The sequence below is a fragment of the Arvicanthis niloticus genome, chromosome 16, assembly GCF_011762505.2.
Source record: "Arvicanthis niloticus isolate mArvNil1 chromosome 16, mArvNil1.pat.X, whole genome shotgun sequence".
Classification (NCBI taxonomy): Eukaryota; Metazoa; Chordata; class Mammalia; order Rodentia; family Muridae; genus Arvicanthis; species Arvicanthis niloticus.
The window spans coordinates 60562093-60588540 of record NC_047673.1 but is presented as its reverse complement, the minus strand read 5'-3'; the positions used below and the strand labels follow the sequence as shown (position 1 = coordinate 60588540).

At 40.1% G+C, this 26448-nt stretch overlaps 2 protein-coding genes across 2 annotated transcripts; both read left to right on the top strand.

Moving 5' to 3' along the window:
- The first annotated feature begins 2771 nt into the window (after positions 1–2771).
- LOC117722068 (uncharacterized) lies at positions 2772–20791 on the top strand. Its single transcript, XM_076913737.1, has 8 exons — positions 2772–3251; positions 6356–6470; positions 7225–7398; positions 8323–8423; positions 10239–10294; positions 17260–17296; positions 18946–19007; positions 20787–20791. Exons 1-8 carry the CDS (start codon positions 2995–2997, stop codon positions 20789–20791), a joined length of 807 nt encoding a protein of 268 aa, XP_076769852.1. The 5' UTR covers positions 2772–2994.
- A 24-nt stretch (positions 20792–20815) lies between these two features.
- LOC143434581 (uncharacterized) lies at positions 20816–26244 on the top strand. Its single transcript, XM_076913736.1, has 4 exons — positions 20816–21010; positions 21494–21536; positions 25183–25609; positions 26189–26244. The coding sequence occupies exons 1-4, from the start codon at positions 20949–20951 to the stop codon at positions 26242–26244; spliced, it is 588 nt and encodes a 195-aa protein (XP_076769851.1). The 5' UTR covers positions 20816–20948.
- Positions 26245–26448: the final 204 nt, after the last annotated feature.

The following is a 26448-nucleotide window of genomic DNA, read 5'->3' as shown; positions in this document are numbered from 1 at the left end:
TTACATATAACATATGTATATATGCTGAGCATGTAGGTCAGTGGTGGAGCACTTGTCATCTACAAGTGCTAGAGCACATGTGAGACTATAAAGGAACTGAGAACTGGGAACCTTCTTATTCCTGTTGGAACTGTAAATATGAAATAGTAGAGCCTCGAGCACCTGAATGTGCATAGAAGTTATAAAAGACAAAAGAGAGAAACCCAAAACAACACAGCGTGATGAATGGGTAACCAAAGTGGGGTGTATTAATACAGTGTACTAGTATCTAGATATGGAAAGAGGTATTGATACTATCCTATAACACAAATAAAGATTACAAACATTAAACTCTGGGAAAGAATCCAAACACCAAAAAAGGGGATATTTCTATATTAGATGATTTCATTTCTATTAAATACCCAGAAGGAGCAGGGTGGCGATTCCTCATAACTTTAATCCCAGCACTCAGGAAGCAGAGGCATGTATGTCTCCATGAGTTTGAGAACATTCTGGTTTCCAGAGCTAGGTTCAGGACATCAAAGGCTATACACACACACACACACACACACACACACACACACACACACACACACAAACTCTCTCTCACACACACTTTCTTGAAAATAAATCAAACAAACAAAAATTACCTAAACCAAAACCCAACAATCAATCAAACAGCAGCAACAACAAAAACCAAAAGAATAAGAAATCTAAAGCAGAAGTTAGATTGGGTTACAGCCTATTTACTCATTAACCAAAGGACCCACAGAAACCCCTACATATCACAGGCTACTGTGAAAGCTATTGGTGCTCTACACAACCTGATTTTAAGGTCCTATTGTTGAAGGTAACACTTCTGTCATCAAAGAGAGTTAGGTTGAGCTGACTAACAACTTGATAGGGGGTAGGGTCTGGAGGAATAAAGAGTAGCTTCTAAAGACCACAGAGTATCTTCTCAAAGACAAAAATGTTTTCTAAAACAAATAATATGATGGGTGCGTAATTTCAATGTCATACTAAGAAAGCACTACTAGATTGTATAGCAGATTGTGTACTTTTCAAGAATGAACTTAGTACATAAGTGTACTACCAACCTGTAAACCTATTATTATTGAAAGATTATATTTATTTCATGTGTATGTGTGTTTTGCCTACATGTAAGTGTGTACTCTGTATATGTCTGGGCTTGTGATGATACAAGAGGGTTCTGGATCTCCTATAATTAGTTTTGAAGATGGTTGTGGTCTGCCTTGTAGGTGTTATTATAAGTTGCAGGGATTGTAGTTGACGGATATTGAGGCTTACCTTTGTCCTCCAGTAGCATACACGTCACCTTCCAGTATTACGAACTCTGGTTAGTAAGCTGAAGAGTCAAGACAGACCCCAGCTCAACCTATTCCACTGTGATGACAGAAATGTTACCTTCAGAAATCAGTCTTTAACATCACATTATGTAGACCAACCAATAGTCTTGTCGCTAGCCTGTGATAGTTGAAGCTTCCTGTAGGACCCTTGGTTAATGTCTCAATGGGTTGTAACCTATTCCTGTTACTGGAGGTGTAACTTGGTGGCACAATCTAGTTGGAACCTTGTCTCCTGTTAGTTTTTGACTCCATATGGATTCCTTGCATGTGCACGTGCACACACACACACACACACACACACACACACACACACACACTCACACACAGAGGAAGCTTCTAGAATAGCTGATTTCTATATACTTTTCCAAAGGGCTTTTAGTGTTTGTTGTCCCTCCTTTTATTTCCTCCTTTACCTAGGCCTGCATGCCATGGTTGTGTGAGTGCTTGTATAACCAAAAGAAACTGAGCCTCTGCCTTATCAGATATGAATGCATGGGCCCATACCAATGGGCTGCCAGCATGGATGACCTGGATACAACGGAGACACTCATCAACTCCAGTCAACACCATCTTGAGGAATATAATAGGATAAATATAATAGGGCAGGTAATGGGGCCTAAAACAGGCGATGGAGGTGGAAGGGTGTACGCTATGCCTCTACCTGTCTCTCCCAATTACCTCTTATTAAACCCTCCTATTCTAGCTTTTCTTTATCTCTTCATAACACTATACACTACTTCCTCTTCCTTGGAAGATATTCTTCTCCCCACTGGTTTCTTACCAGGTAGGAATCCACTGTGGTTACTCAGATTATAGTTCTCATATAAGATCCTTAAAAACTAACATCCTTGGGCTGGTAAGATGGCTCAGCAGTTAAGAGCACTGCTGCTCTTCAGGATATCATGAGTTCAAATCCCAGCAACCACATGGAGACTCACAACCATCTGTAATGACATCTGATGCCCTCATATGGGTGTCTGAACAAAGCTACAATGTACTTTGGGCAGGAGAAAGCAGGGCTGGAGTGAGCAGGGCTTGGAGCAAGCAGGGGCATAGTGAGTGAGGCAGGAGCAAGAGGGACAAGGGAAGGATTAAAAAACCCAAACATCCTTAAAGAGAACACATAAAATATTTGTGGTATTGGGTCTAGGTTTACTAACTCAGGATGATTTATTTTTTTGCTTCATCAGACTGGTCTTAGAGCTACATTTTGCCAGGGCTACACAGCTGCAAATAACCTGAACCATCCCCTAAGTCCCCTCAGTATTCCCTTTGAATGCAGGCCATTCAGGTAAATCTATTGCAGAGTCAAACATGACAGAGATTTGCCAAGGCACCGAGGATGGTGGTCAACTGCCACTGCAGTCTGAGGCCAGCATTCTTAGAGCAGAAGCATAGAACCATTGTGTGCTCAGAGCCACCATTGTGTGCTCACAGCGTGTCACAGGTGGTGCCAGGACAACTGTACTGCTAGGTGCTGAAGCATAGTTCAATAGCCACTGAACTGGCAGGACGTACCTGTGTTTCACTAGTAAAAATTTGGTATTTTTTTGAACAAACTTTTTCAGTTGAATTTGGGAGGCAGCAATCAGCTAAAAGGTAGAGAAGGGAGGGAAAGGAGGGCCTGGGGGGGCCCTAGGCCTCAATAATGGAGGAAGACCTCAATTACAATGGGCAGACAACAACATTGCCCAGAAGGCGACGCTGGTACACCCGCCTGTGGAGTTCTTGTCTGGGCTGTAGTTGCATGAAACATCAGAAAAAGAAGAAATTTGTCGTGTACCACAATGGATATGACCCAGTCGGTCCACTGCAACGAGCAGCCACTGTGGGTGACCTGGATACACTGGAGAGATTAATCCACTCCAATGAACATCATGTGGATGAATCTGATAGGAGGGGCAGGTAATGGGGCTTGAAATTGGTGAGGGGGGATTGGTATACAGGGGTGGGAATTGTCAGGGACAATCAGGGCCAAGTGAGGAGAAAAATCAACTGTCAGGGCTCAATCCTAATAGTCATGCTTAGGTTCCTTTTCATTGTATTCCCGCTTAATGCTCTAAGCGTATGAGACCTGCACACCATGGAACAGCATCTCCCAGGCCTTAATGAAACTACATCAATTTATTATGACATTTACACTGAAATTTAGTAGACAGAAACACACACACACACACACACACACATACACAGGCGTTTTTGCCTATATGCAGTTTTGATACATCATGTGTGATAGAATCTGGTGCTTGATGCCCTGGAACTGGAGCTATACACAGTTGTGAGCTGCCATGTTGGAGCTAGGAATCAAAACTCAGTGCTCTACAAACAAAACTAGAGCTGTTATCAGCCAAGCCACAAGTCTAGATTTCTCTTAATATAGAGGCCATTAACACTAATGTACAACACTGGAAAATTAATCATAAGATAAATGATAGCTGGATTTGCTAACTCGGGATTTTTTCCATCAGTCCAGTCCCTTTGTGTGTGCGTTTGTGTGTGTGCGTGTTTTTTGAACATTTTATTTACTTACATTTCAAATGTTATCCCCCTTTTCAGTTTCCCTACCAGGAACCCCTATATTATCTCCCCCTACACTGCTACTATAAGGGTGCTCCCCGACCCACCCACCGTCTACTGCCTACCTGCCCTTACGTTCCCCTACCCTGGAGCATCAAGCCTTCACAGGACCAAAGGCCGCTCCTCTCACTGAAGCCCAACAAGGCCGTCCTCTGCTACATATTCAGCTAGAGACATGGGTCCCTCCATGTGTACTCTTTGGTTGGTGGAATAGTCCCTGGGAGTTCTGGGGTGTCTGGTTGGTTGCTGTTGTTGTTCTTCCTATGGGGTTGCACATCCCTTCAGCTCCTCCAGTCATTTCTCTAACTCCTCCATTAGGGACCCCAGGCTCAGTCCAATGGTTGGCTGTTAACATCCTCCTCTGTATTTGTCATGCTCTGGCAGAGCCCCTCAGGAGACAACTTTATTAGGCTTCTGTCAGCAAGCAGTTCTTGGCCCCCAAAATAGTGTCTGGGTTTGGTGACTTTATATGGGATGGGTCCCCCGGTGGGGCAGTCTCTGGATGGCCTTTGCTTCTGTCTCTGCTGAGCATATACCCAAATGATGCTCCAACATATAACAAGGACACATAATATGTTCATAGAATCCTTATTTATAATAGCCAGAAGCCAGAAATAACTCAGATGTCCTTCAGCAGAGAAATGGATACAGAAAATGTGGTACTTTTAAACAATGAACTACTACTTAGCTATTAAAATCAATGACTTGATGAAATCCTTAGGCAAATGGATGGAACTAGAAAGTATCATCCTGAGTGAGGTAACCCAGTCACATAAGAATACACATGCCATGCACTCACCGATAAGTGCATATTAGCTCAAAAGCTCAGAATACACAAGGTACAATTCAAAGACCACGTGAAACTCAGGAAGGAGGAAGACCAAAGTGTGAATGCTTAGGTCCTCCTTAGAAAGGGGAACAAAATACTTCTGGGAGGAAATACCATCAAGCTATTCTTGGGGTCACATGTTCCCAGGGCTACAGAGCTACTAAGTACCTGAACCATCACCTAATTCCTCTCACTATTCACTTTGAAGGCCATACAGGTAGATCTACTGAACAGTTGAAAATGACAGTGCTTTGCAGATGGACCAAGGAGGGTGGGCTCCTGGCCCTGGAGACTGAGGCAGGCATGCACAGAGCATAAGCATAGGGTCCAGCTGCTAAGCCAGCACCATTGTGTGCTCACAGCATGTCACTGTGGTGGTGCCAGCACAGCTGTACTGCTAGGTGCTGAAGCACAGTTCAGTTCATACTGAACTGGCAGGACTCTCCTGTGTTTCACTGGCAAGACTTGCCTTTTTCTTCTGCAAACTCTTATTGTAGAACTTGGGAGGCAGCGATCAGCTAAAGGGGAGGGAAGAGAGGGAAATGTCTTAGGTGGCCCTAGGCCCTAATAATGCAGAACAATCTCAATTACAATGACCAGTCAATACAAGTCCCCAAAAGGTGATGCTGGTACACCTGCCTGTGGCATTCATGTCTGGGCTTTAGAAGCATGCATCATCAGAAAAAGAAGAAATTTCCCCTCTACCTGATCGGTTATTACCCCATGCGTTCACTACAATGAGTGGCCAATGTGGGTGACCATGATATAATGCAGAGATTAATCCAGTCCAGTCAACATCATGTGGATGAATATGATAGGAGGGGCAGGTAATGGGGCATGAAATTGCTTGAGGGGCATGTGCAGAGGGGGTGAAAAATGTTAGGGGCACTCAGGGCCAAGCAGGGAGAGAAATCAGCTTCCAGGGCTACATCCTTAGAAAGGAAAGAGGTCATACTTAGACTCACTTTAACTGGGGACCCCTGTGTTTTATATTGTGAAATGGTCTTAAGCATATGAGACCTGCACATCCTGGAACAGCAGCACCTGGGCCTTAATGAAACTTCATCATTTTATTATTATGTTTACACTGAAATTTTGTACACACACACACACACACACACACACACACACACACAAAGGACTTTTGTCTATGTGTATTTTCTGTGCACCATGTGTGATAGAACCTGGTGCTACATTCTCTGGAACTGGAGTTATAGACAGTTGTGAGCTGCCATGTGGTTCCTGGGAATGGAGTCATGAAGCTCATAGAAATCCCAAGTAGTAACTAGTAAGAGCCAGATATTAGAGTAGGATTTAAATTCAAACTGAGATCAATTTACTGGGAACTCTTCTAGGAGTCAGACAGACTGCTTTGTGCAGGGATGAAGGTAGTGATAGAACACCTCCCTTAAATGGGGACAGCCATGCACTATTTCCCTAGCACACACAGCAAATGAACATTTGAGTAGACAGAAATAAATAAGGAAATTCTGGTTACTTTCTTACATCAGAAGGAAATTATCTTCATACTATGTAGTAGTTAAAGGTGATGGGCTTCTTATTTAGCATTCAAAAATGTCCCTAAATGTCCTTTCCATTGCAGGACATCCATACACTATGCATGTGCCCACAACCATCCTGAAGCAGTGATACTGTTACTAGAAAACGAATCCAATATTAACATCCAGGATGATGAAGGCAGCACACCCCTGATCAAGGTAACTATTGGCCATCTGTTTTGACATGTAATGGATTAGAGTGTGTCCTTGTTTGGTTTCTGTTGCTGTGATAAAACACTGACCAAAACCAACTCAGGAAAGGAAATGGTTATTTGGCTTACATTTACACATCACACTTCATTCTCAAGGGGAGCCAAGGCAGGAGCTCCAATCAGGAACCAGAGGGAAGAACTAAATCCCAAGATCACAGGAGAATGCAGCTTGTCCATGGCTTTTACCAAGGCTTGCTCAGCTTTTTTTTAAAAACAAGTGAGAACTTTCTTCCCAGGTGTGCCCCACCCCTAAGATCCTAGGCTTTCCTACTTCTATCTGAATTATATAAAAAAAAGATACTCCACATAGTTGGCCAGAGGCCATCTGCTTGAGGCAATTCCTCAAGTGAGGATCTTTTCAGGTGTGTTAAGCCTATGTCAAATTGGCAAAAAGAACAAAACCTAACCAGCTAACCAATCTCTGCACTGTAGCAGCCAACCAGCACAGACCTGAATTTTTAGAATATCTAGGTGTGTTGGCAGAATCCTTAAATTCTACCACTTGTAAAGAGATATGATGGGGAGATTATCTAATTAGGCAAGCCTGGAGTCCTTAAGAAGACCTTGTGTCAAAATAGAGGGATAATATGCATAACTGAAGCTCTATGTTTGATTGAAGGGAACCTATTAAGTGCAATGGTAGACATATCTGTCTTGACTCTTTTGAATTGAACATGTATTTCTTTGCTCAATTTCCACAGGCTACCCAGCAAGAAAATGTGGATTGTGTTTCTTTATTGCTCAGCCACAATGCTGATCCAAACCTGATAGATGTCAACGGAAATACAGCTTTCCACCACGCTGTATCCAGGGGTAACATACCAATTGTAAAAATGTTCCTTGAGCACAACGTAGATTTTGAAGCCAAAAATCGGGTAAAGATCTTTCAACTTCGTTCCCAATACACTTTTAGCAGTGACATTCAGACCTATTTTCTACATGCAGAAGCTCAAGCATTCTCACTAAGTATCTTCAGAGGAATGCTATTTTCTTTAAATAGGGTTTTTCATAAATTTTGGTACTTAGTTCAAAAAAAAAAACAAAACAAAACAAAACAAAAAAAACATAGCACAGCATATTTTGTCTCAGAATTGGAGTTGATTTTAAAATTCAAAAATAAAGTATTTAGGACCACATGGGCACACACACACACACATCATATATACACAGACAATACAAAGAAATTCATTGCAAGTTAAATGATTGTAAAATAAATTAAAATGTCTTGCAGCAAAGAAGGTACTGATGTGGGTTTTGCTCAGGGATGAGGGTAGACAGGAAAACGAGAGAGGTGATAGGCAAATTAGGAAATTTGATCATTGGAGAAACTATGCAAAAAGCATTATTTAATTTTTAAAAGGTGTTGGTGTCCATAGGAGATGCTGTTGAGATTGTGAGATAATTCTTAGTTTAGAAAAGAAATGTATTTGAAATACAGATTGAGAAACTCTGCTCCAGACACCTCTTGAGCACACTCCTTCAACAGGGGCCTACCAAACTGTACTCTCTGTCTCAGGGCTGTGGCAATGGAGGCCCTACTCCATGGATCTAAGATGACTGGAGCCATTGAGTGTTTGGGGAGAGTTCTGGAAGGGAGTGGTGTTCATAGACAATGTTGGGCAGGGAAAAGGTGTGTCAAAGGGAAGAAGACAGCAGTGTGTGAGAAAGTGACAGGTGTTGTAGCATAAATGGTCTCTTGTGACTCTTTCCAGTGTGTATTTATGTTCACAAAATCTGTGATGAACTTTCAGTTGAGAAACAAGTCGTTTTGTAAAATGTGATATTTTTTTTCTTTACAGTTTGGCATAACACCTGTGGAACTTGCAGCTTTTAACAATAAACCTGAAATGGTAAAATTTTTAGAAACAAATTATGCAAATGCATGTGCAATGTTAAACAGGTACTGTTTCTTCTCTTCTTCAATCTTAGTGCTGTTCTTGAGGGTGACAATTTTGTAAGTCGGGAATATTAAAATGATAGGAAGATTGCGAGAAACTCAGAGGCATGTAGTTAGAAAGCTTAGCACACATGAAGTGTGAGCTGGAGAAGAGACTGTTTGACCACAACCAAAGAACAGCATGCCCCAGGGATCTCTAGTTGAGTAGTTCACCTCATGCACCATCAACCAAGCCAAAGGACAAACTAGATCAATTGTTGCTTCACTGAGGTATTTTTGCTTGTGACAGTGTTTGTCACTGAATTAAGGGTCATAGGTGTCATTGGCAAGTGGTCTAACATGGATAAACACCCACTGTTTCTATGTCTGAAATTGTATAACCTAGGACCCCAAAGATGACAGCATAAGACATTTTTAAGAATTATACCATACATAATCCCAGGCAACAAATAGTGTTTCCTAATGGTCTGAGTTTTGAAATGTCTAACTCAGCAGAAAACTACCTTTCGCTGGGAGAAAGATGGTCTCTAAACTGTCCTTATACAAGTACCCAGCAACTTTGGTGATTCTACAGTTCAAGATATTTTTCTTCCACATTCAAATGGAGCTTTCAAAGTGGATGTACTTAGTTCATTTCTTTCCACAGAGTCTGGTACTTTAGCATTATAAATCTTGTTTTGAATTCTGTGAATGTTTATCTCTGAAAAAGGTTGTTCTTACAATGCCATATGCCCTTTCCATAGGAAATACACTTGTTTATGCTGAACGTTTCTGTTTAGTACACATCTGTATCTGTTTCTGTTGAGCCATTATTTCTATCTTAAAGCACATAGCTCTGTGCTTTATGGCGAGCCTTGCTAGAGATAGCTCACTCTATTTCAAATCTTTAATTCTTTTTGCAAAAATTTAATTTAATTTTTTTCTTATTTCTGTTACATCTAGCTCACTGAACCTCTCCTGGTCACCCCATTCTACAGTCTTTCCCTGTCCCTTCTACAATACACCTCTGAGCAGTTGGGGACCCCCTATGTATCCACACCCTGGCACTTCAAGTCTCTGCAAGGGTAGGCACTCCCTCTCTCTCAGAGGATGGACAAGGCAAAGCCGCTAGGATATATCCTATGTACAAGCAACAGTTTTTTTAAATAGCCCCCATCCCAGTTGATTGGGACCCATATGAAGACCTAGCTGCACATCTGCTACATACATGCAGGGAGGTGTCTATCCATCCCATGTTTGTTCTTTGGTTGGTAGTTCAGGCTCACAGAGCCCCCAAAGGTCCTGGTTATTTGATTCTGTTGGTCGTCCTCTGGAGTTCCTAGCTCCTCCAGGCCTGGAATTCTTCCTCCTAGTCTTCCAGAAGAGTCAAGAGCTGTTCCACCCTGAGCCTGCCCAATCTTGTCTTTAAAGGTTTGCCTTGTGTGTGTGTGTGTGTGTGTGTGTGTGTGAGAGAGAGAGAGAGAGAGAGAGAGAGAGAGAGAGAGAGAGAGAGAGAGAGAGAGATAGGGGGGGAGAGACCATAGTCAATTGCTGAAAACTGAACTCAACATTGTTTGTCTAGTTCTGTTGGCCCATGCATTTCATCCCAGAACTTGGGAAGTAGAAGATACACAGATCTCTGTGAATTAAAGCCAACATGGTCCATAGAGTGGTTTTCAGTCCACCATGGCTAGAGTGAGATCCTGTTTCAAAAAATATTGTTTGTAAACATCTAAATTAAGATACAGTAGGGAATCATATATAAAGTACTTAAAACACTAGCTAAATGTTTTTCTTATGAAGAGCAAAATAATGATAACTTTAAAACCTTTGCTTCAGGACAAGTAAGAAAAGAAGAGAGAAGAGAAGACTGACACATGTCAGGTTCAAAAATGGTAAGGTTTTTATAGTGAATATAAATGTAGTATACAGTAGCTGGCCCTATTACCCTAAATAAGAGTACAGATTTTAGCTCCTCTCCCACTGAGACCAGACAGGCAAATCGCAGAAAGGAATCCAAATGCAGGCAACAGAGTGTGAAACAGTCCTCACTTCATTTTTAGGGAAACCACATGAGGAACATTCTGCATATCTGCTACATATGGGGAGGGGGGTCTATGTGTAGCCCATGCATGCACTTTGATTGGTGGTTCAATCTCTGTGTGCCCTCATGGGCCCAGATTCGTTGATTCTTTAGGTTTTCTTGTGGTGTCCCTGACCCCTCAACCACACTGTCCTCCTTTGAGTTCAGTGTCCTTCCCCCAACTCTTCCAAAGAGTCCCCAAATGCCTCCTGATGTTTGGCTGTGGGTGTGTACATCTGTTTCCAGCCTCTGCTGGATGAAGCCTCTCAGAAGAGTTATCCTAGGCTCCTGTCTGCAAGCATAGCACATTATCATTGATGATGTCAAAGACTGGCTCTCTCCCACAGGGTAGGTCTCAAGTTGGGCCAGTTATTGGGTGGCTATTCCCTTCATCTCCGTTCCATTTTAATCCCTGAATATCTTGTAGGTAGGATGTTTTTGTGAGAGCATGGGTATCCTCCTCCTTCCGCTGGAAGTCCCTCCTAGCTAGAGGAGATGACCACTTCAGGTTCCATATCACGTGCTGCTAGTAGACTCAGCTAGACTCACCAATAGAGATTCCTGAGAGTCCCCATGGACTCTGGTCTTTGTCTCATCACAGAAATGCCTCCCATGTGGTATCTCTTCTCCCTGCTCTCACCGTACACCTGTTCCCCACCTCAGTTCCTCTAACCATCCTCCACAAATTTCCCTCCCTAAATCGACCCCTGATGTCTATTTTATTTTCCCTTCTGAGTGAGATTCAAGCATCTTACTTCAGGCCCTCATTATTTACCTTTTTTAGGTCTGTGGATTTTAGCATGATTATTCTATACTTTATGCCAAAAAAACCACTCACTTCTTTTTTTTTCTTAATGTGCATATTCCTTTTCTTTTTTATTTATTTATTTTTTATTTTATATTTTATTTACATTTAAGATGCCATCCCCTTTCCCCATTTTTCCTCCCTAGAACACCCCTGTTCCATGCCCCCCTTTCCTTTTTGCTTTTATACGATTTTTTAAAAATGTTAATCAAAGGATTTATAAGTTTGGTAATGCTCAATCAGAAGCGTAACCCAATACCCAACCTAGATATAAAAATTATCTTTGACTGGTGGAGACATGTGAACAACTGCCTCCATGCCCCCTCTCTCTTTCTCTCTCTCATCACCTAGCTTCTCCTCTTCTTCATCTTCTCTCCTTGTTCCATCTCTTCCTCTCAGTACTCCTTCCCACTTAGCTCCTCCTACATATCACTCTTCCTGTTAAAGTAGAACTTTTCTCTCAAAATACAATTAGAGCATACTTATTACTAATTGTACCAGTGAGGTACAAGATAGTCCTAATACCCAGTCCATCATTCTGTTGACTAACCAGAACCTCTGTCATCTCTTCTAACTAAAACACTTACTTTTGATCCTGGCTTTTTGAAAGCACTCACTTCTAAGTGAGTGTACACCATGCCTGTATTTCTGGATTTGGAAAACCTCACTCAGGATCATATTTTCAAATCCCATCCATGGATCTGCAAATTTCACGGATTCCTTGTTGTTAAGGATAAGGTATCCACTGCTCTGAGTGCAGTGGCTCCTCTAGGATGTCTCGGGATATGTTGTCTGTCGCTCTGAGTTCAGTGATTCCTCTGCCCCTCTGGGTTCAGTGGACCCTCTAGAATGTCTTGGGATCTGGTGTTCACACAGGAGCAGACCAGGCAGGGGTCTGCTCCAGACCTCAGATCCGAGAGAGGGGCAGAAGAAAGGTGGTATTCCGCAGGGGTGGGGTTTGGGTGTCTGCTGGAATCTGAGCACTCCCGAACGCAGCTATGGGTAGGGCAGTGTGGGGGTGTTCTTACCTATAGCTCTGGGTTCAGTGGACCCTCTAGGATGTCTCAGGAGGGATCCGGTGTTCACACAGGAGCAGCCCAGGTGGGGGAGGGGGGATCTGTGCCAGGCCTCAGATCCGGCAGAGGGGTGGAAGGGGACATCACATTTTGTTAATCCATTGTTTTCAGTTGAAGGCCATCTAGGTTGTTTTTTGTTTCTGGCTATTACAAATAAAGGTTTTATGAACACAGTTATGCAAGTGTCTTCGGGGTGGTTTGGTAGAGCATCTTTAGGGCGTATGCCCAGGAGTGGACTAGCTGTGTCTTGAGGTAGAACTATTCCTAATTTTCAGGAAAAAAAAACCTGCCAAATTACTTTTCAAAAGGGATTGTAAAAGTGTGCCCTCTCACCAGCAATGAAAGAGTGTTCCCCTTGCTTAGTATGCTTGCCAGCATGTGCTGTCACTTGAGTTTTCTATTTTAGCCATTGTGACTGGTGTAAGATGGTATCTTTGAGTCCTTCTGACATTCATTACACTGATGACTAAAGACTGCACATTTAGGTGTTTTTCAACCTCCTGGGATTCCTCCATTGAGAATTGTCTGTTTAGCTCTTTACCCCATTTTTAAATCGGTTTATGAGTGCCTAACTTCTTGGGTTCTTTATATATTTTAGACATTAGTTCTCTGTCAAGTGTGCTGTTGGTGGGTATCTTTTCCCAAAATGTAGGCTTCCGTTTTATCCTATTGACTGTGTTCTTTGACTTGCAGAAGGTTTTCAGTTTCATGAGTCCCCTTTCTTCAATTTTTGATCTTAGAGCCTAAGACATTGGGTGTTCTGCTTATGAAATTGTCTACTGTACCAAAGTATCCAGGCTATTTCCCACCTTCTCTTCTAGTAAATTTAGTCTGTCCTGTTTATGTTGAGGTCTTTGGTGCATGTGAACTTGAGTTTTGTGCAAGGTGATAACTATGGCTCTATTTGCATTCATCCTCATGTAGACATCCAGTTAGACTTGCACCATTTGTTGAGGATGTTTTCTTTCTTTTTTTATTATTGTATGCTTTTACCTTCTTTGTCAGAATCAAGTGTTAGTGGGTATGTGAGTTCATGTCTGGGTCTTTGATTTGATTCCAGGCATCAACTTGTTTGTTCCCATACTAATACCATGCGGTCTTTACCATGATTGCTCTGTGGTACGTTTGAGATGAGGGATAGTGATACATTCAGAAATTATTTTATTATTTAAGGTATTTTTAGCTATTCTGCATTTTGTTTTTGATAGGAAGCTAAGAATTGCTGTTTCAAGTTCTGTACATAATTGTGTTGGAATTTTGATGGGAAATGCATTGAATCTGAAAAGGATTTTTGTAAGATGGCCATGTTCACCATGTTAATCCTGTCCATCCATGAGCATGGGATCTTTCCATCTTCAGATGTCTTCTTCAATTTCTTTTTCAGAGACTTGAAGCTTTTGATAGACAGGTCTTTCAGTAGCTTGGTTAGAGTTATATTGGGGTATTTTGTATTATCTGTGGCTATTGTGAAGGGTTTTGTTTCACTAAATGTTTTCTTGTCCCATTTATCTTTTATATAAGGGAGGGCTACTGATATTTTTGCGTTAATATTTTATCCAGCCATTTTGCTGGAGGTGTTTATCCCCTTTGGTGTAGGAGTTCTTTGGTCGATTCTTTGAGGTCTCTTATGTAGGCGGCCAGTCTTGTTTAGCTTCTGATTTTAAGTTTCTCTTCATTTAAGTGGTTGTTGGCCATTGGCTTGTCGTATATTGGCTTTATTTTGTTGAGGTATGCAAATGTTAGCACCAATGTCTCCAAGACTTTTAACATGAAGAGGTGTTTGATTTTATCAAAGGCTTTTTCAGCTTGCAATGTGACAAACATGTGAATTTTCTCTCACAACCGCTACCACTGCCACCTGCATTCTTTCCCATTCATTCTCATGGCCATCAGGACATCTTCCCTGCACCTCCACACACCTGATACTGAAACACCCCATTTCCATAGCCATCCCCACTCCCACCTAGTTCCCTCCCTCCATCTGCCTCGTATGACTATTTTAGTCTTTGTTCTTAGTCACAATCAAACAACCTTGCCTTGGTTCTTACCTCTTGTTTATCTTCCTCTGGTCTCTGGAGGATAGTATGGTCATCCTGTACTTTATTGCCAATATGCATTTGTGAGTGAGTACATGCCATCCTTCTTTTCTGAATCTGGGTTACTTCTCAAGTTCTATCAAATAGACTTCAAAATTCATTATGTCTTTGTTTTAATAGGTGAATAAAATTCCATTGTATACATATACCAGGTTGTCTCTTTTCATTTTTAAATAATAATTTTATTTTTAAAATTATATATGTATACGTGACCCTCAAGGCCACAGGAAGACATTCTCCTAGAATTGGAGTTGGAGTTTTGCAGACAGTACTGATAACTGAACTGTAGTCCTCTGGAAGAGCACCAATGTGCCTAACTGTAGAGCTATGTCTCAGGTTTATGCATTCTTCTTTTTTAATTGAATTCAAAGTTTTTTTTTTTACTTACTCCCTTCAAATCCAGCTCACTGCCTGTCTCCCAGTCACTCCCCTCTCACAATGCTTCCCCCATAGCCCACTCCCCTTTTGTTCTGCAAGGGTAGGGCCAGTCTGTGTATCTCCCCAAACATTCACTTCACATGTCTTCCAGGCTAGGTGCTTCCTTTCCCATTGAGTCCAGACAAGTCAGCCCACTTAGTACATCATATCCTATAGACAGACAATAGCTTTTGGGATAGCCCTCGCTCCAGTTCTTCAGGACCCACACAAAGACCAAGCTTCATATATGCCGCATGGGTACTGGAAGGACTAGGCCCAACCCATGTATGTTCTTTGGTTGGTGGTTCATATCCTGAGAGCTTCGAGGGTCCTTGTTAATTTATTCTGTTGGTTTTCCTGTGGAGTTGCTATCCCATTTTGGGTCCTCAATCGTTTCTCTTATTCTTCCATATAAATCTCCAAGTTGACTCCACTGTTTGGCTGTGTGTATCAGTATCTGTCCAAGTGAGCAACTGGGTGGAGCCACTCAGAGGACAACTCTGCAAACATAACAGAATATCAATAATGTCATGGACTGATGCTTGCTCATGACATGGATCTTGATTTGTGCTGCTTATGGTTGCTCATTCCCTCAGTCTCTGCTTCATCTCTTGTGCCTGAATGTTTTTTGTAGACAAAATAAATTTTGGGTCCATATCCCCAATGTGGTGAGTCACAGCTAAGGTCATCCCAATTGTTTCTTGGGTGCCTTGGGTGGATTTTTCTGATTAGTATGCAGTATCCTTCCTCATTTCTTTTGCTTACTTTTAGTTGAAAGTCTATTTTCTTAGGTATTAGAATGGTTACTCCAGCTTGGATCTTAAGGCCATTTGATTTTTAATCCTTTTGACAGCCCTTTATTCTGTGATAGTGTTTATCTTTGTTGCTGACATGTGTGTTTATATGCAACAGATTGATGAATCCTGTTTATACATCCACTCTGTTAGACTGTGTCTTTTTATTTGGTAAGTGAATCCATTGATGTTGAGATGTATCAGTGATTAATGATTGTTTGTTCTTGTTGTTTTGTTGTTGTTTGTTGTTGTTGTTGTGTGTTTCTCTTCTGTAGGTTTTGCTGTGGGATGATTAACTTCTTGGGTTTTCTTCAGTGTAGTTACTCTCCTTGTGTTGGAGTTTTGAATCTAGTGTCCTCTGTAGTGACACATTAGTAGAAAGGTATTGTTTCCATTTGGTTTTGTCATGGAATATCTTTTAGTCTCCATCTATATTGAATGGAAATGCTGCTGGGTATAGTAGCCTGGGCTGACAGTTGTAGTCTCTTAAGGTCTGGAAAACATCTCTCCAACCCTTTTGGCTTTTAAGTCTCTGTTGAGAAGTTTGGTGTAATTGAGATTGGTCCTCCTTTATATGTTTTGTGTCGCTTGCCTTTTTCTCCTTATGGCTTTTTGATATTCTTCCTTTCTTCTGTATAGTTGGTGTTTTGATTATTTTGTGGCTGGAAAATTTCATATTCTGGGGTAATAATCTCTTGGTTGTACTATAAACTTCTTTAGGCATCTTTCTCTTTAGGTTAGGGAAGTTTTCTTCTGGGATGTTGTTGAAGATACCTTCTGAGCCTTTTATCTGGGAATATTTTCCTTGTATTACTATTTTTCTTAGGTTTGGTCTTTTCATAGTATCCCAAATTTCCTGGATGGTTTGTGTCTCAAGTATCTTGGATGATTTGTGTTAGAAACTTTGGATTGCACATTTTTGACTGATGTATGAATTTCCTCGATTGTACCTACTGTGCCTGAGAGTGTCTCTTTTATCTATTGACTTCTGATGGTGATACTTGCATATGTATTTCCCTTTCTCTTTTCTTGATTTTCCATCTCCATATTACACTGCCTTTTGTTGATTGTATTCTTGTTCTTGCCATTAGCCATCCCGTTGTCTCTGGTGTTGGTTGGCCTTCTCAACCTTGGTAGTAGCAGGGAAATTTGTCTGAAATCCTCTTTCTTGGTTGAGTCTTAATTTGGTTAACACATCAGGGTGATTGCGGCCTCATAAAATGGTTTTGGTAATGTTACTTCTGTTAAGAGTTAGAAAGAATCACAAGAAGTTGTTTTTGAACCAGTTGATTATCCTGGTGAGGATTGTGCTCTCTATCAGTCTGAGAGAGTTCATTTAGGATCATCACAATTGTGTATGGGTATTTATTTTTAGGCATTAATGTTTAATAAATTACTGCCATCTTTGATTTGAAATATACAGGGAATAGAATAGTTCTACATGAAGTAATTTGCTACAAATGAATATTTACTCTAGAATAGTCTCTAGCTTGTTCTCATAGAAATTGATGCTAACAATGAGTCTGATCATTATTATATGTAATGTTTTTCTATACTTGTAATAAAAGATATTTTGTTTTTATTCTCAGAAGACATTGTTTTTAAAGATCAGAGGCCTTTGTCCTGGTAAGTTTTAATAATACATTAATACTAGGTAAATTCAAAGATAAGAAGCAAATTCTAGTTGGGAGTACTTTGAGACCTGTGTCTTACATGTCCCACAGGATTATGAATGTATGTTTAGCACGCTCAGGGTAGTCCATATGAACATGAACATTTATACTCACCCACCATTTCCAAGAACCAACTCGCCAGTTTGGATAAAGAGCCTGCTGGGATTAACTATGCACATTGATGTCCATCTAAGGTTCTTTGGCTTTTCAAAGCCTTACTGAATTCAATTTGTGAACTTGTAGTTATCATTTCAGATACTTTTCTTGTCTGAGAGCTTGCATAATTTGGGATGATTCTCAGTTATCAGTCATTTCTACAGGATGCCAACAAATTTCTTTCCTCCTTTGACACCAGCTGTACATGTAAAGGACCTTTTTGTCAGGTGCAGCATCTTCCATAGATGTTGAGAGACACCCATGTCTTTCAGAATGCTCCATCTATCAATGATCTATTCCCATGATCTGTTTTCAACAGTATTGAATCTTTTGACTCCCAATAGATTATCTGAATACACAGAGCTAAATGACACTCTGACTATTATTTAACTCTCTATCAAAGGGGCTTTTGTCTTTCACATGAGATGGCCATGAACATAGAGGTGAAGGTCCATCCATTCCTTTCCAGGAAGCTAGGTTAGACAATGGTGTGGTAGAAAATTAAAAGTTGTATTTCAAGCTAATTCTGTGCTCCTTAGGATTAATGACTTCCACAAGAGAGGACAGCTATATTGTCCTCTTTATTTGGGCCGTGTATCAACAAAATATTTTCTAAACATTATTAAATTGCTTTTTGATTCCATGTTTGAAAATACCACAAATCCCCAAAACCAATATCAAAAGTAAAGTTTCAAAAATTTTCAGTACACAAAACTGTTCAAAGACTTCTTGCAAAATACACATGTTAACTTCTCTTTGGAATTCTAAACAGTTCCACAGAAACCTGCAAATGTCCACTAAGTTTTATTATTCTTTGCTCTTATTATTTTATTGAGTTCATAGAAATGCTTGTTTGGCATAGAAACGGGCAGATTGTTGTTTCAAGATTCATTCATGCATGAGTTCTGATGGAGAAGTTTGAACATTACAAAATCTATGGTGGGTTTTTAAGAGTTCTAGCAGTAACAGAAATCTATTTGATAATCCACAAATGGACCTCTAGGGTGGTAACACCATCATTAGTGAAATATGCACAAAGTAACAAAGTATCATGAGATAGGCTGATGTGCTGCTACAGGGGCACAGACTGACACTGAGTCTGTAGATAAAAACCATCAGTCAGTACAGCCTCTAAAACAAAGGATGAAGTGGTACTAGTGTCTTTACATGTGTGAGTGTGTGTGTGTGTGTGTGTGTGTGTGTGTGTGTATCTGTGTATGGTTTTGTTGGTCTAAGTTTTGTGGGCTAAATTCTCCTTCTTTCAAATGAGAAAAAATGGTAAGGAAAGTGTCCCTAAACAAAATCAATAGTTTGAAGAACAAATTAATAGATTTTTTTATAATTTATGATGTAATATAAATTAGGAAATTAAACAATATAGAATTCAAAGCGTTTGATTGATGTTTTTTCTGAATATGAAAATAACACTCTTAAAATACACCGCAGTGCAGTAAGATCACCAGGACGGCTAAAATCTATCTTGAAAAAACCTTTCCAGTATGAGACAGGTAAGATTAAGAGTGAGTACTCTATTGATTCTACATATTCTATTATAAAAAGAGGTTTATTCTTGCTAGAATAGTCACTAAGGAAATCAAATACGCATGTAGTTATATCCTTTCTTAATTTGCTTCCAAACATTTTTAGGATTCAGATTTAATTAAGGAATTATTTCTAAGAAATTTCCAATTCAAATTATATCACCTGAAAGATCTTTGTTTCTTTAAAATGAACTGCTGATGCATGTAGTGTGTTTTTATAAATGAAAAGATTTTTAACCTATTCCACAATATGTTTCCTCTCGAATCACATAACAGCAATTTGACTTTGTTATAAATTGGATTTTTATTTAGGTCTTTATAATCAATATATCATATTATTGGCTACATGTCACTATATGGGCCAGTGTCCATAAATTGTGATCATGTTTAAAAACAACAAAAATACAGTGTTCAATGACTTTCATTATGTTTTGAGAACTAAATATCAGGGCAATCTGGATTTTTTTTCCTTCATAGAATTTCTCAGTTTCAACTTATTTGATAATTCATGTATTATCTCATGGTTATTAAATCTTTCATTTAATGTGAATATCTTGAAATAATAAATAACTGGCTCACTCAGAAACTTTTAAAAATAATGAATGATGTCTGAGTTTTGTAGGGAGCGCAGGGGAATGAAAACTGCCATTCTAAGCATTCTGTGCAAGCAGCCTCCATATGGGCTACTCTGACAGCACCTTTTCCCTGTAGTTCTATTAATTACCAAAGATATAATGATGCTTGATTTATATGCTACAAGACATAATTTGCAGAAACAACTGCCACAGTAGAAAGAAAGTTGAGAGAAATCACGTCATTTTTTAGTACACAGCTTGGATGCATCTTATATTCAGTCTGAATATGATGCTTACAGTGGGAGAGACACCACAGAGTTTATGCTTTCAGCAGCTCTCACCACAGCATCTGACACCTACTTTACCTTTGGAAAGCACAAGGCAGAGAATAGTGTAGAGGAGTCTAAAGGACCCTCTTCTCATAAGCATGAGGTGAAATAGTATTATTTTTAATGGGGTGAGTTTCTTTTAAATTATTTCAGCAGTGGAGTTTTCTTTGTGGTGATGAGGATTGACAGGGGCCTCACACATGTCTAGCATAAGGTCTACCATAGAGCCACTTTCTCAAGCCCATTTCCTCCATGCTTCTCTCCTTAGAGTCATTTTCAGTTTGCATAACTACCAAGAGGGTCTTTCCAGTAGCTATTGCCATAGGAGGCAAGGGAAGTTGATGCTGAACTTCTTTGTACTGCACATGAGCTAGGGACCAATGCTAGAACTGAGGGTCTTTAGCCTCTTCCTAAGAAGATCTTGAGTAGAATAACGCACTGGTCTCTCTAGAGCTTTGTCACACTGGCAGCTGGAAATTCTTTGTAAAGGTCTTTGGGTCTCCTGTGTTTGGCTGTGTTGCAATGACAGTCACCATAGACTGAGCTTCCCTGTGCTAGGAATGAATCTTCTTCTTCAGTGAAGTAAGTTCAAGTCAACACTTGGAGAAGCCCCTTTCACTTCTGTATGAGATGAGTATGCTCACTTAGAGTTCTGCCAGCATCCCTAGGGCAGAGACTACAAGCAGCCATGGCAACAAGATGCTATCCTGTTAATAATTCACTATGGTATAACAATTCAGGCTAAGTTGACCCTTCTTGTGTCTGATAGTGCTCAGAATCATAGATATCTTGCCCGACAATTAATATAAGTAGTAACTTTTGATAAAATTTTCTCTTCCTAGTTTAACAATTCAAGGAAGTGGAAAGGAAGAGTTCCCCATATATGTATTGCTTACCAATCGATATTCACTTTAAAGGCTTTTCATAAATGGTGTCACAGCATATAGGGGCACAAAATAGTAGCCTCATCCCACTATAATCATGTTTCCTACAACTGTTGTTTAATGACAGATTCGCCTCCCTCATTAAAAGCTAGTGAGAAAATTACAAGAAGAACAGCAGTGAGGTAAGAATGTGTGCATTTCCAATACATTAATCTGTAGAAAATATAACCTTTGACACTGTCTTTGCCTCTGTCTAAGACAATGCCAGCTTCTTTATTTCTTCTACAATCATGAGCTGAATAATTATTTACAGAGCAAACCATGTTGAAATTAGTGAGTACCTCTCTCATACAGCATGAAATGCTGAAAAGAATCCAAGCCAGGAAGATGATCCAATGGATAAAATGCTTGCCATGCATGTGTGAGAATGGGAGTTTGGATGTTCAAAGTCCACATGAGGTCTGATGGTCTCATGTGCTACTGTATCCTGGGGCACTTATACTGAGACAGGAGGTGGTGACAGAGAATCCCCTGAAGTTTACTGGATAGTTAGCCTGGGGATTGCATTCATGAACAAGAGATCCATCCACAAAACTAAGATTGAAAGAAGACTGCATGTTTTTATTCTAAAGGCTCCCTGACAAACCTACCATTGTCATTCCTAGGTCTACAAAAGGGGACAATGTCAGCTACACCTCATTTTCCAAGGTAAAGTGCTTCTTTCTGAATCTAATGTTCTTATGAATTTTGTCATAATTCATCAGTAGTCTAACTGTCCTAGTTTTATCTGGAAAGGTGGCTCAGAGGAACCCATATTGTCGATGTGGAACTTTTTATAAATTGCAGGTAAACAGTCAGTCCTTGTGGGATATGGTGGCCCAATATGAGAATGGACTTAAAAGCCATACTTGGCAGAAGACTGACTGTAGTCCTCACGTAATAGAAGATGTATGACAAATTATTGTTTGCAGAAATAAATACACATTAGAGTGATTTAAAACCATGGCTGTGATAGTAAACCAGAATACCTTTTAATAAGTCCAGATATTTCAATGACCCAGGAATCTCCTAAGTGCCTTCACCCTCAGCAAAATGCACATCATTTTTATCTACCCTCAGACGCTCCTATTTCTGAGAGAATCTCCTTGGTTTCTCACTTTCGTTTGTATTTAGACTGAGAAAAAATTGTGGGTATTTAGCAATTTGTAATATGTTGATCATATTTGCCTTATGAAGAGATTAGAACTTTTTCTATTTGATTCTTATATGGGTATGTTGAAAGCCCTTCACCTAGTTAAACAATAAGTGTCTTTCCCCAATTAGCCTGCATTTCTAGAAGCAGAGATGCAATTACTATATAGTTCCATTTAAGTTCTTCTTTTTGTATTTTAAAATAGTATGCACTTCTATTTTTGTGCCACATTCCAAACACTTAAAATATTGTAGTGTTTTACTTAGATTCTTCTGTATTCAGTATGAAGATACTTTATCACTGTGAGCTGCTGGAGGTTAGGAAACCTGTTTCTGTATAACCTGTAGCCCTTGAGTGAGGGGCTGTGTGAATGAAAATTGGTATTTTAATGATTTCTGAATGTGGCTCAATGTACCAATGTGTTTCTATACAGCAGTTTTTCCGGTACCAAGACGTGGATAGCACTAACAGTTTCATTGGCATTTATTTATAAATGGAATAATGTGCATTTTGTGGAGCCATGCCTAACTTCCCCCTGGAGGAACCCACAAAGTTCCCAGCCACCCAACCCACAACTGGATGGACACCCTGCACATCCAGCCACAACTACCCACAACCTGGAGGAACCCAGAGCATTCCCAGCCAACTACCTATAGCCTGGCCTGAGGAACCCTGCCTTCTCCAGTCACAATTACCCACAGTGGAGCAGTCTCTGGACCGCCCCTCCTTCAGTTTCTGTCTCATAAGTTGTCTCCATATTTACTCCCATGAATATTTTGTTACTCCTTCTAAGAAGAAGCGAAGCACCCACACTTTGGCCTTTAAAGAAGGCAGAGAGAGAGAGAGAGAGAGAGAGAGAGAGAGAGAGAGAGAGAGAGAGATTAAAATTTTCCATTATCAGAAAGCAAACTCAAATGTTTGTTTCTTTTAAGCCTAGTTATATTTGGTTTCCACATTAATTTTACCTACAATATGTGATGAACCTGAGTAATCTTTTTTCTAGAGAGAACTGAGCAAGGAGGTAGAACTCAGGTACTTTTAATAAGCAGAAATTCACTTGGCAATCATCTTTATTTCAGTGAAAAGTTATTAGAATTTTTGAACCTAATATTCCTGATACAAACACATTTTACCCTAAAGAGGATTTTTATGATGAAATAAAACTTACATTGTAATGGTGATGATGAATATGGTAACCATGGTGATGATGAGTATGGTAACCATGGATTATTTACTGTTGGCTTGAAAAAAAAGCAACTTCTTTTATATGCTAATGATTAGAATACAATCCACAATATCATTACAGCATTGAGATATGCCAGGTAAAGGTAGTTTTTGTTCTTCAAAGGAATAAATTGTGTGATTGAAATAAAATAGAACTTATTTTCTGATGTTAACTTTGTGGAAATGGCACCAGTCTACTGAAATCTTAAAGCCCATCCCAGCGACACATATCCTACAAAAAGGCCACAACTCCTAATCCTTTCCAAAATAGTTCAGCCATCTGGAGAGCAAGCATTACATGAGCCTATGGGGCTGTTGTCATTCAAGTCGCCACAGAGGTGCTGGATCAGGTCATTGGATACATCCTCTAGGTGTAACAATAGTTATGGTGTTGCAGGATATTTGATCATGCTGTGCACCCTGAGATTGTGTAGTTTACTCAGTAAACTCGTTTCTAGTTACTGTGTGGCTCAGCCTTTGCACAGAACTCAAATAATTCTAGCCAGAATACAGACACTTCCTTAGTAAACACCTTTCATACTAAACAACCAAGGTAAAGGTGGTTTGTGCAATGAAGCACCTTGTCTGAAAGTGATTTCTAATTACATGGCAGAGAAAGTGATGAACCAGAGAAAGATTTGATAGAATAAGCTATGCCCAACTGTCTCATGAAGAAAAAGAAAAGGGATGCGACTTGTGGGGTAGAGCACAGACAGAGAGACAGAGAGAGACAGAGAAACAGAGAGAGACAGTGAATCAAAGAGAGAGACAGAGCGAAGAAGAAGGAAGAGGAGGAGCAGGATGAAGAGGAAGAGGAAAAGGAGAAAGAGGAGGATGAAAAGGGGAGGAGGAAAAGGAGGAGGAGGAGGAAGACAAGAAAGAGGAGGAAGAGAATGAGAAGGAGGAAGAAGGGGAAGAGGAGGCTTATTTACCAGGAGAGTTTTAGAAAGACATATTGAAGAGAGAGCAAGCAAGACACAGGTCAAGGCAGAATGAATCAGACAATAAAACATTGCTACTTCGTTTGAGGCCGAACAGAGCAAAACATCAGAGGCCAAGAGAGAATCCAGACTGAGTCAGCATGGAGAGGAGCCTGGAGTCAGAACACCTGAGTTGAACCAGTCAGTCAGAGATGGAAAGAACTAGATATAATGGTGTGCTTACTCAGCAATAAGTATTCTAGGCCTACGCTAAGTTCACAGAGGCTGGAAGCTTCCAGGACCAGACCCTGGTTAGCACTCGGATGCTGCAAGCCTTGGAGATTACAATTACACCTAGTGAATAAAAGTCACTTTAACATAGAGTTGATCAGGGAGCTTTTGGAAGGCATATACAGAATCCATACATGGAACTCAGCATTTTCCCTCTGCTATGGAGAGTGGCATGCTTTGTTCCTACATTTCAAAATTCACCTTGACTGTTCTGACATCCCAGGTACCTAATGGGCAACAGTGAAAGGCCATTCATTGGGAAGGGTTGATGTAGTGCAGGAGAGAGATTCATTTTGTTCTCAAAGCACCTCACTGTCCCCTTCTCTTAATCTGGCTGGAATTCGAAATTCAGGTCACAAAGACAGGAGAGGATACATTTTTCCATTTGTTTTTATATCTTTCCATTTTACAGAGAGTGACAGTGTCAGGTAGCAAAGAGCAGAAGAAAGGAAACATGAACCTAAGCAGGTCCCCATGAAAGAATTACAGAGACTCTGAGCCTTTTACGCCCGTAAAAGAAGCAGAGGTTACTGAATATCAGTGAGTGCACTTAGTGATAAAGTTGGTCTGAATACAGAAACATTTTGGGGACTATAAATCAAGATTCTGACATTAGCAGACAGATGATAAAATGAATAAAATCAGTGAAATTTTAAATCAAAAGTAACATTGCCAATTTTCTTTGTAAGTTGAAGATATTAAACCAGATATTTTCCTTCACATGCAGCAGGATCATGGAAATTCTGGACGTGAGGCTCCGGCTGCCATTGATCCAGTTCCTTCCACCACTGCTGCTGACAGTGGGGCTCCCGATGCCATTGATACAACATTTTCCACCTCTGCTGATGAAGAATCCACTCTTGTTCGTGACCTAGATGACAAGCTGGCCCATAGTCAGGAGGCTGAGGTTTTTTTCGATGCTTCAGAGTCAATCGCTCACTCTGACCATTGCAGGACCATTGTCAGAGCTCCAGATGTTCTTCTGGCACCAAGGATGCTGCTGCTGCTGCTAATGCCCTTGATTATTAGTAACACCAGCCCATGGTTTCTGATGTTCCTCTTAGCGGTGGTTACATGGATGCGAAATCCATTTCAACAAATGTGGCATGAAGAAAATGGCCATGGACCTCCAACTAACAAAACAGATGAACCAGGTAAGTTAGACCACAGCAGTTGCTTAAAATAGACAAACTTTATTTTAGATAGAAATCTAGATCTCCTTGGTACTAATAATCATAATTAATACATTTCATGCTAATATAGGGATATTTAAGTGTTACCTAGAACCAAAAAAATGTTTCCTTTTTTCTACTTATTGCACATACTTCACATAGTGTAAGAAAACCAGCTGAGACCAACACAACTGACCAAGTAAAGTTGGTTGGTACATGGTTGTCTCTCATTCTGAAATGAGGAAATTTTTTTCACTCCCAGTGTTTTCCACCTTGTGTTTTCTGAATGACCAAGCATAGAAATCTTTCTGTTCAACATTAGTGTCTATCTATCTCTGTTTTTCTGAACTCTGACTTGTGAGGATAGCTTCAGCCTAGAAACAAACATTCCAAAAGAAGGCACATCTGAGAATAAAATTAACAAAACAAGCCTCCACCTTCTCACTGTTTCTCATTGCATTGATCCTGATGATTATGGCACTGATGCTGCTGATGCTGACCCTGACAATACCGCCAATGATGAGCTGATGATACTATTGATAATTCTTGCTTTTCTCCTAGTTGCTGCTGCAGCTGACCAGTACAGCCTTAAGAAGGGGTCAAGACCCACAGTGTAAGAAAGAATTTCATGATATATATAAATTTTAAAGTAAAATGTTTTATTTGATAATAAACCAAAATAAAAATTTATTGTTGTGTTGGAGTCTCAGTTGTGCCACGTGATGTTTTCTGGAATAAATTTTTCATTTATTTTTATTTTTTCCTATTTACTTTACATTTTGTGTACTGCTCCCTCCCAGTCAGCCTCTCCTTCAATCCTT

Bases quoted from the DNA above. Each gene is read 5' to 3' on its own strand.
- LOC143434581 (XM_076913736.1), top strand. From the start codon at position 20,949: ATGACAGATTCGCCTCCCTCATTAAAAGCTAGTGAGAAAATTACAAGA. The intron at 21,011-21,493 runs GTAAGAATGTGT...TGTCATTCCTAG, and splicing joins ACAAGAAGAACAGCAGTGAG to GTCTACAAAAGGGGACAATG. The intron at 21,537-25,182 runs GTAAAGTGCTTC...CTTCACATGCAG, and splicing joins GCTACACCTCATTTTCCAAG to CAGGATCATGGAAATTCTGG.
- LOC117722068 (XM_076913737.1), top strand. From the start codon at position 2,995: ATGGAGGAAGACCTCAATTACAATGGGCAGACAACAACATTGCCCAGA. The intron at 6,471-7,224 runs GTAACTATTGGC...CAATTTCCACAG, and splicing joins GCAGCACACCCCTGATCAAG to GCTACCCAGCAAGAAAATGT. The intron at 7,399-8,322 runs GTAAAGATCTTT...TTTTCTTTACAG, and splicing joins ATTTTGAAGCCAAAAATCGG to TTTGGCATAACACCTGTGGA.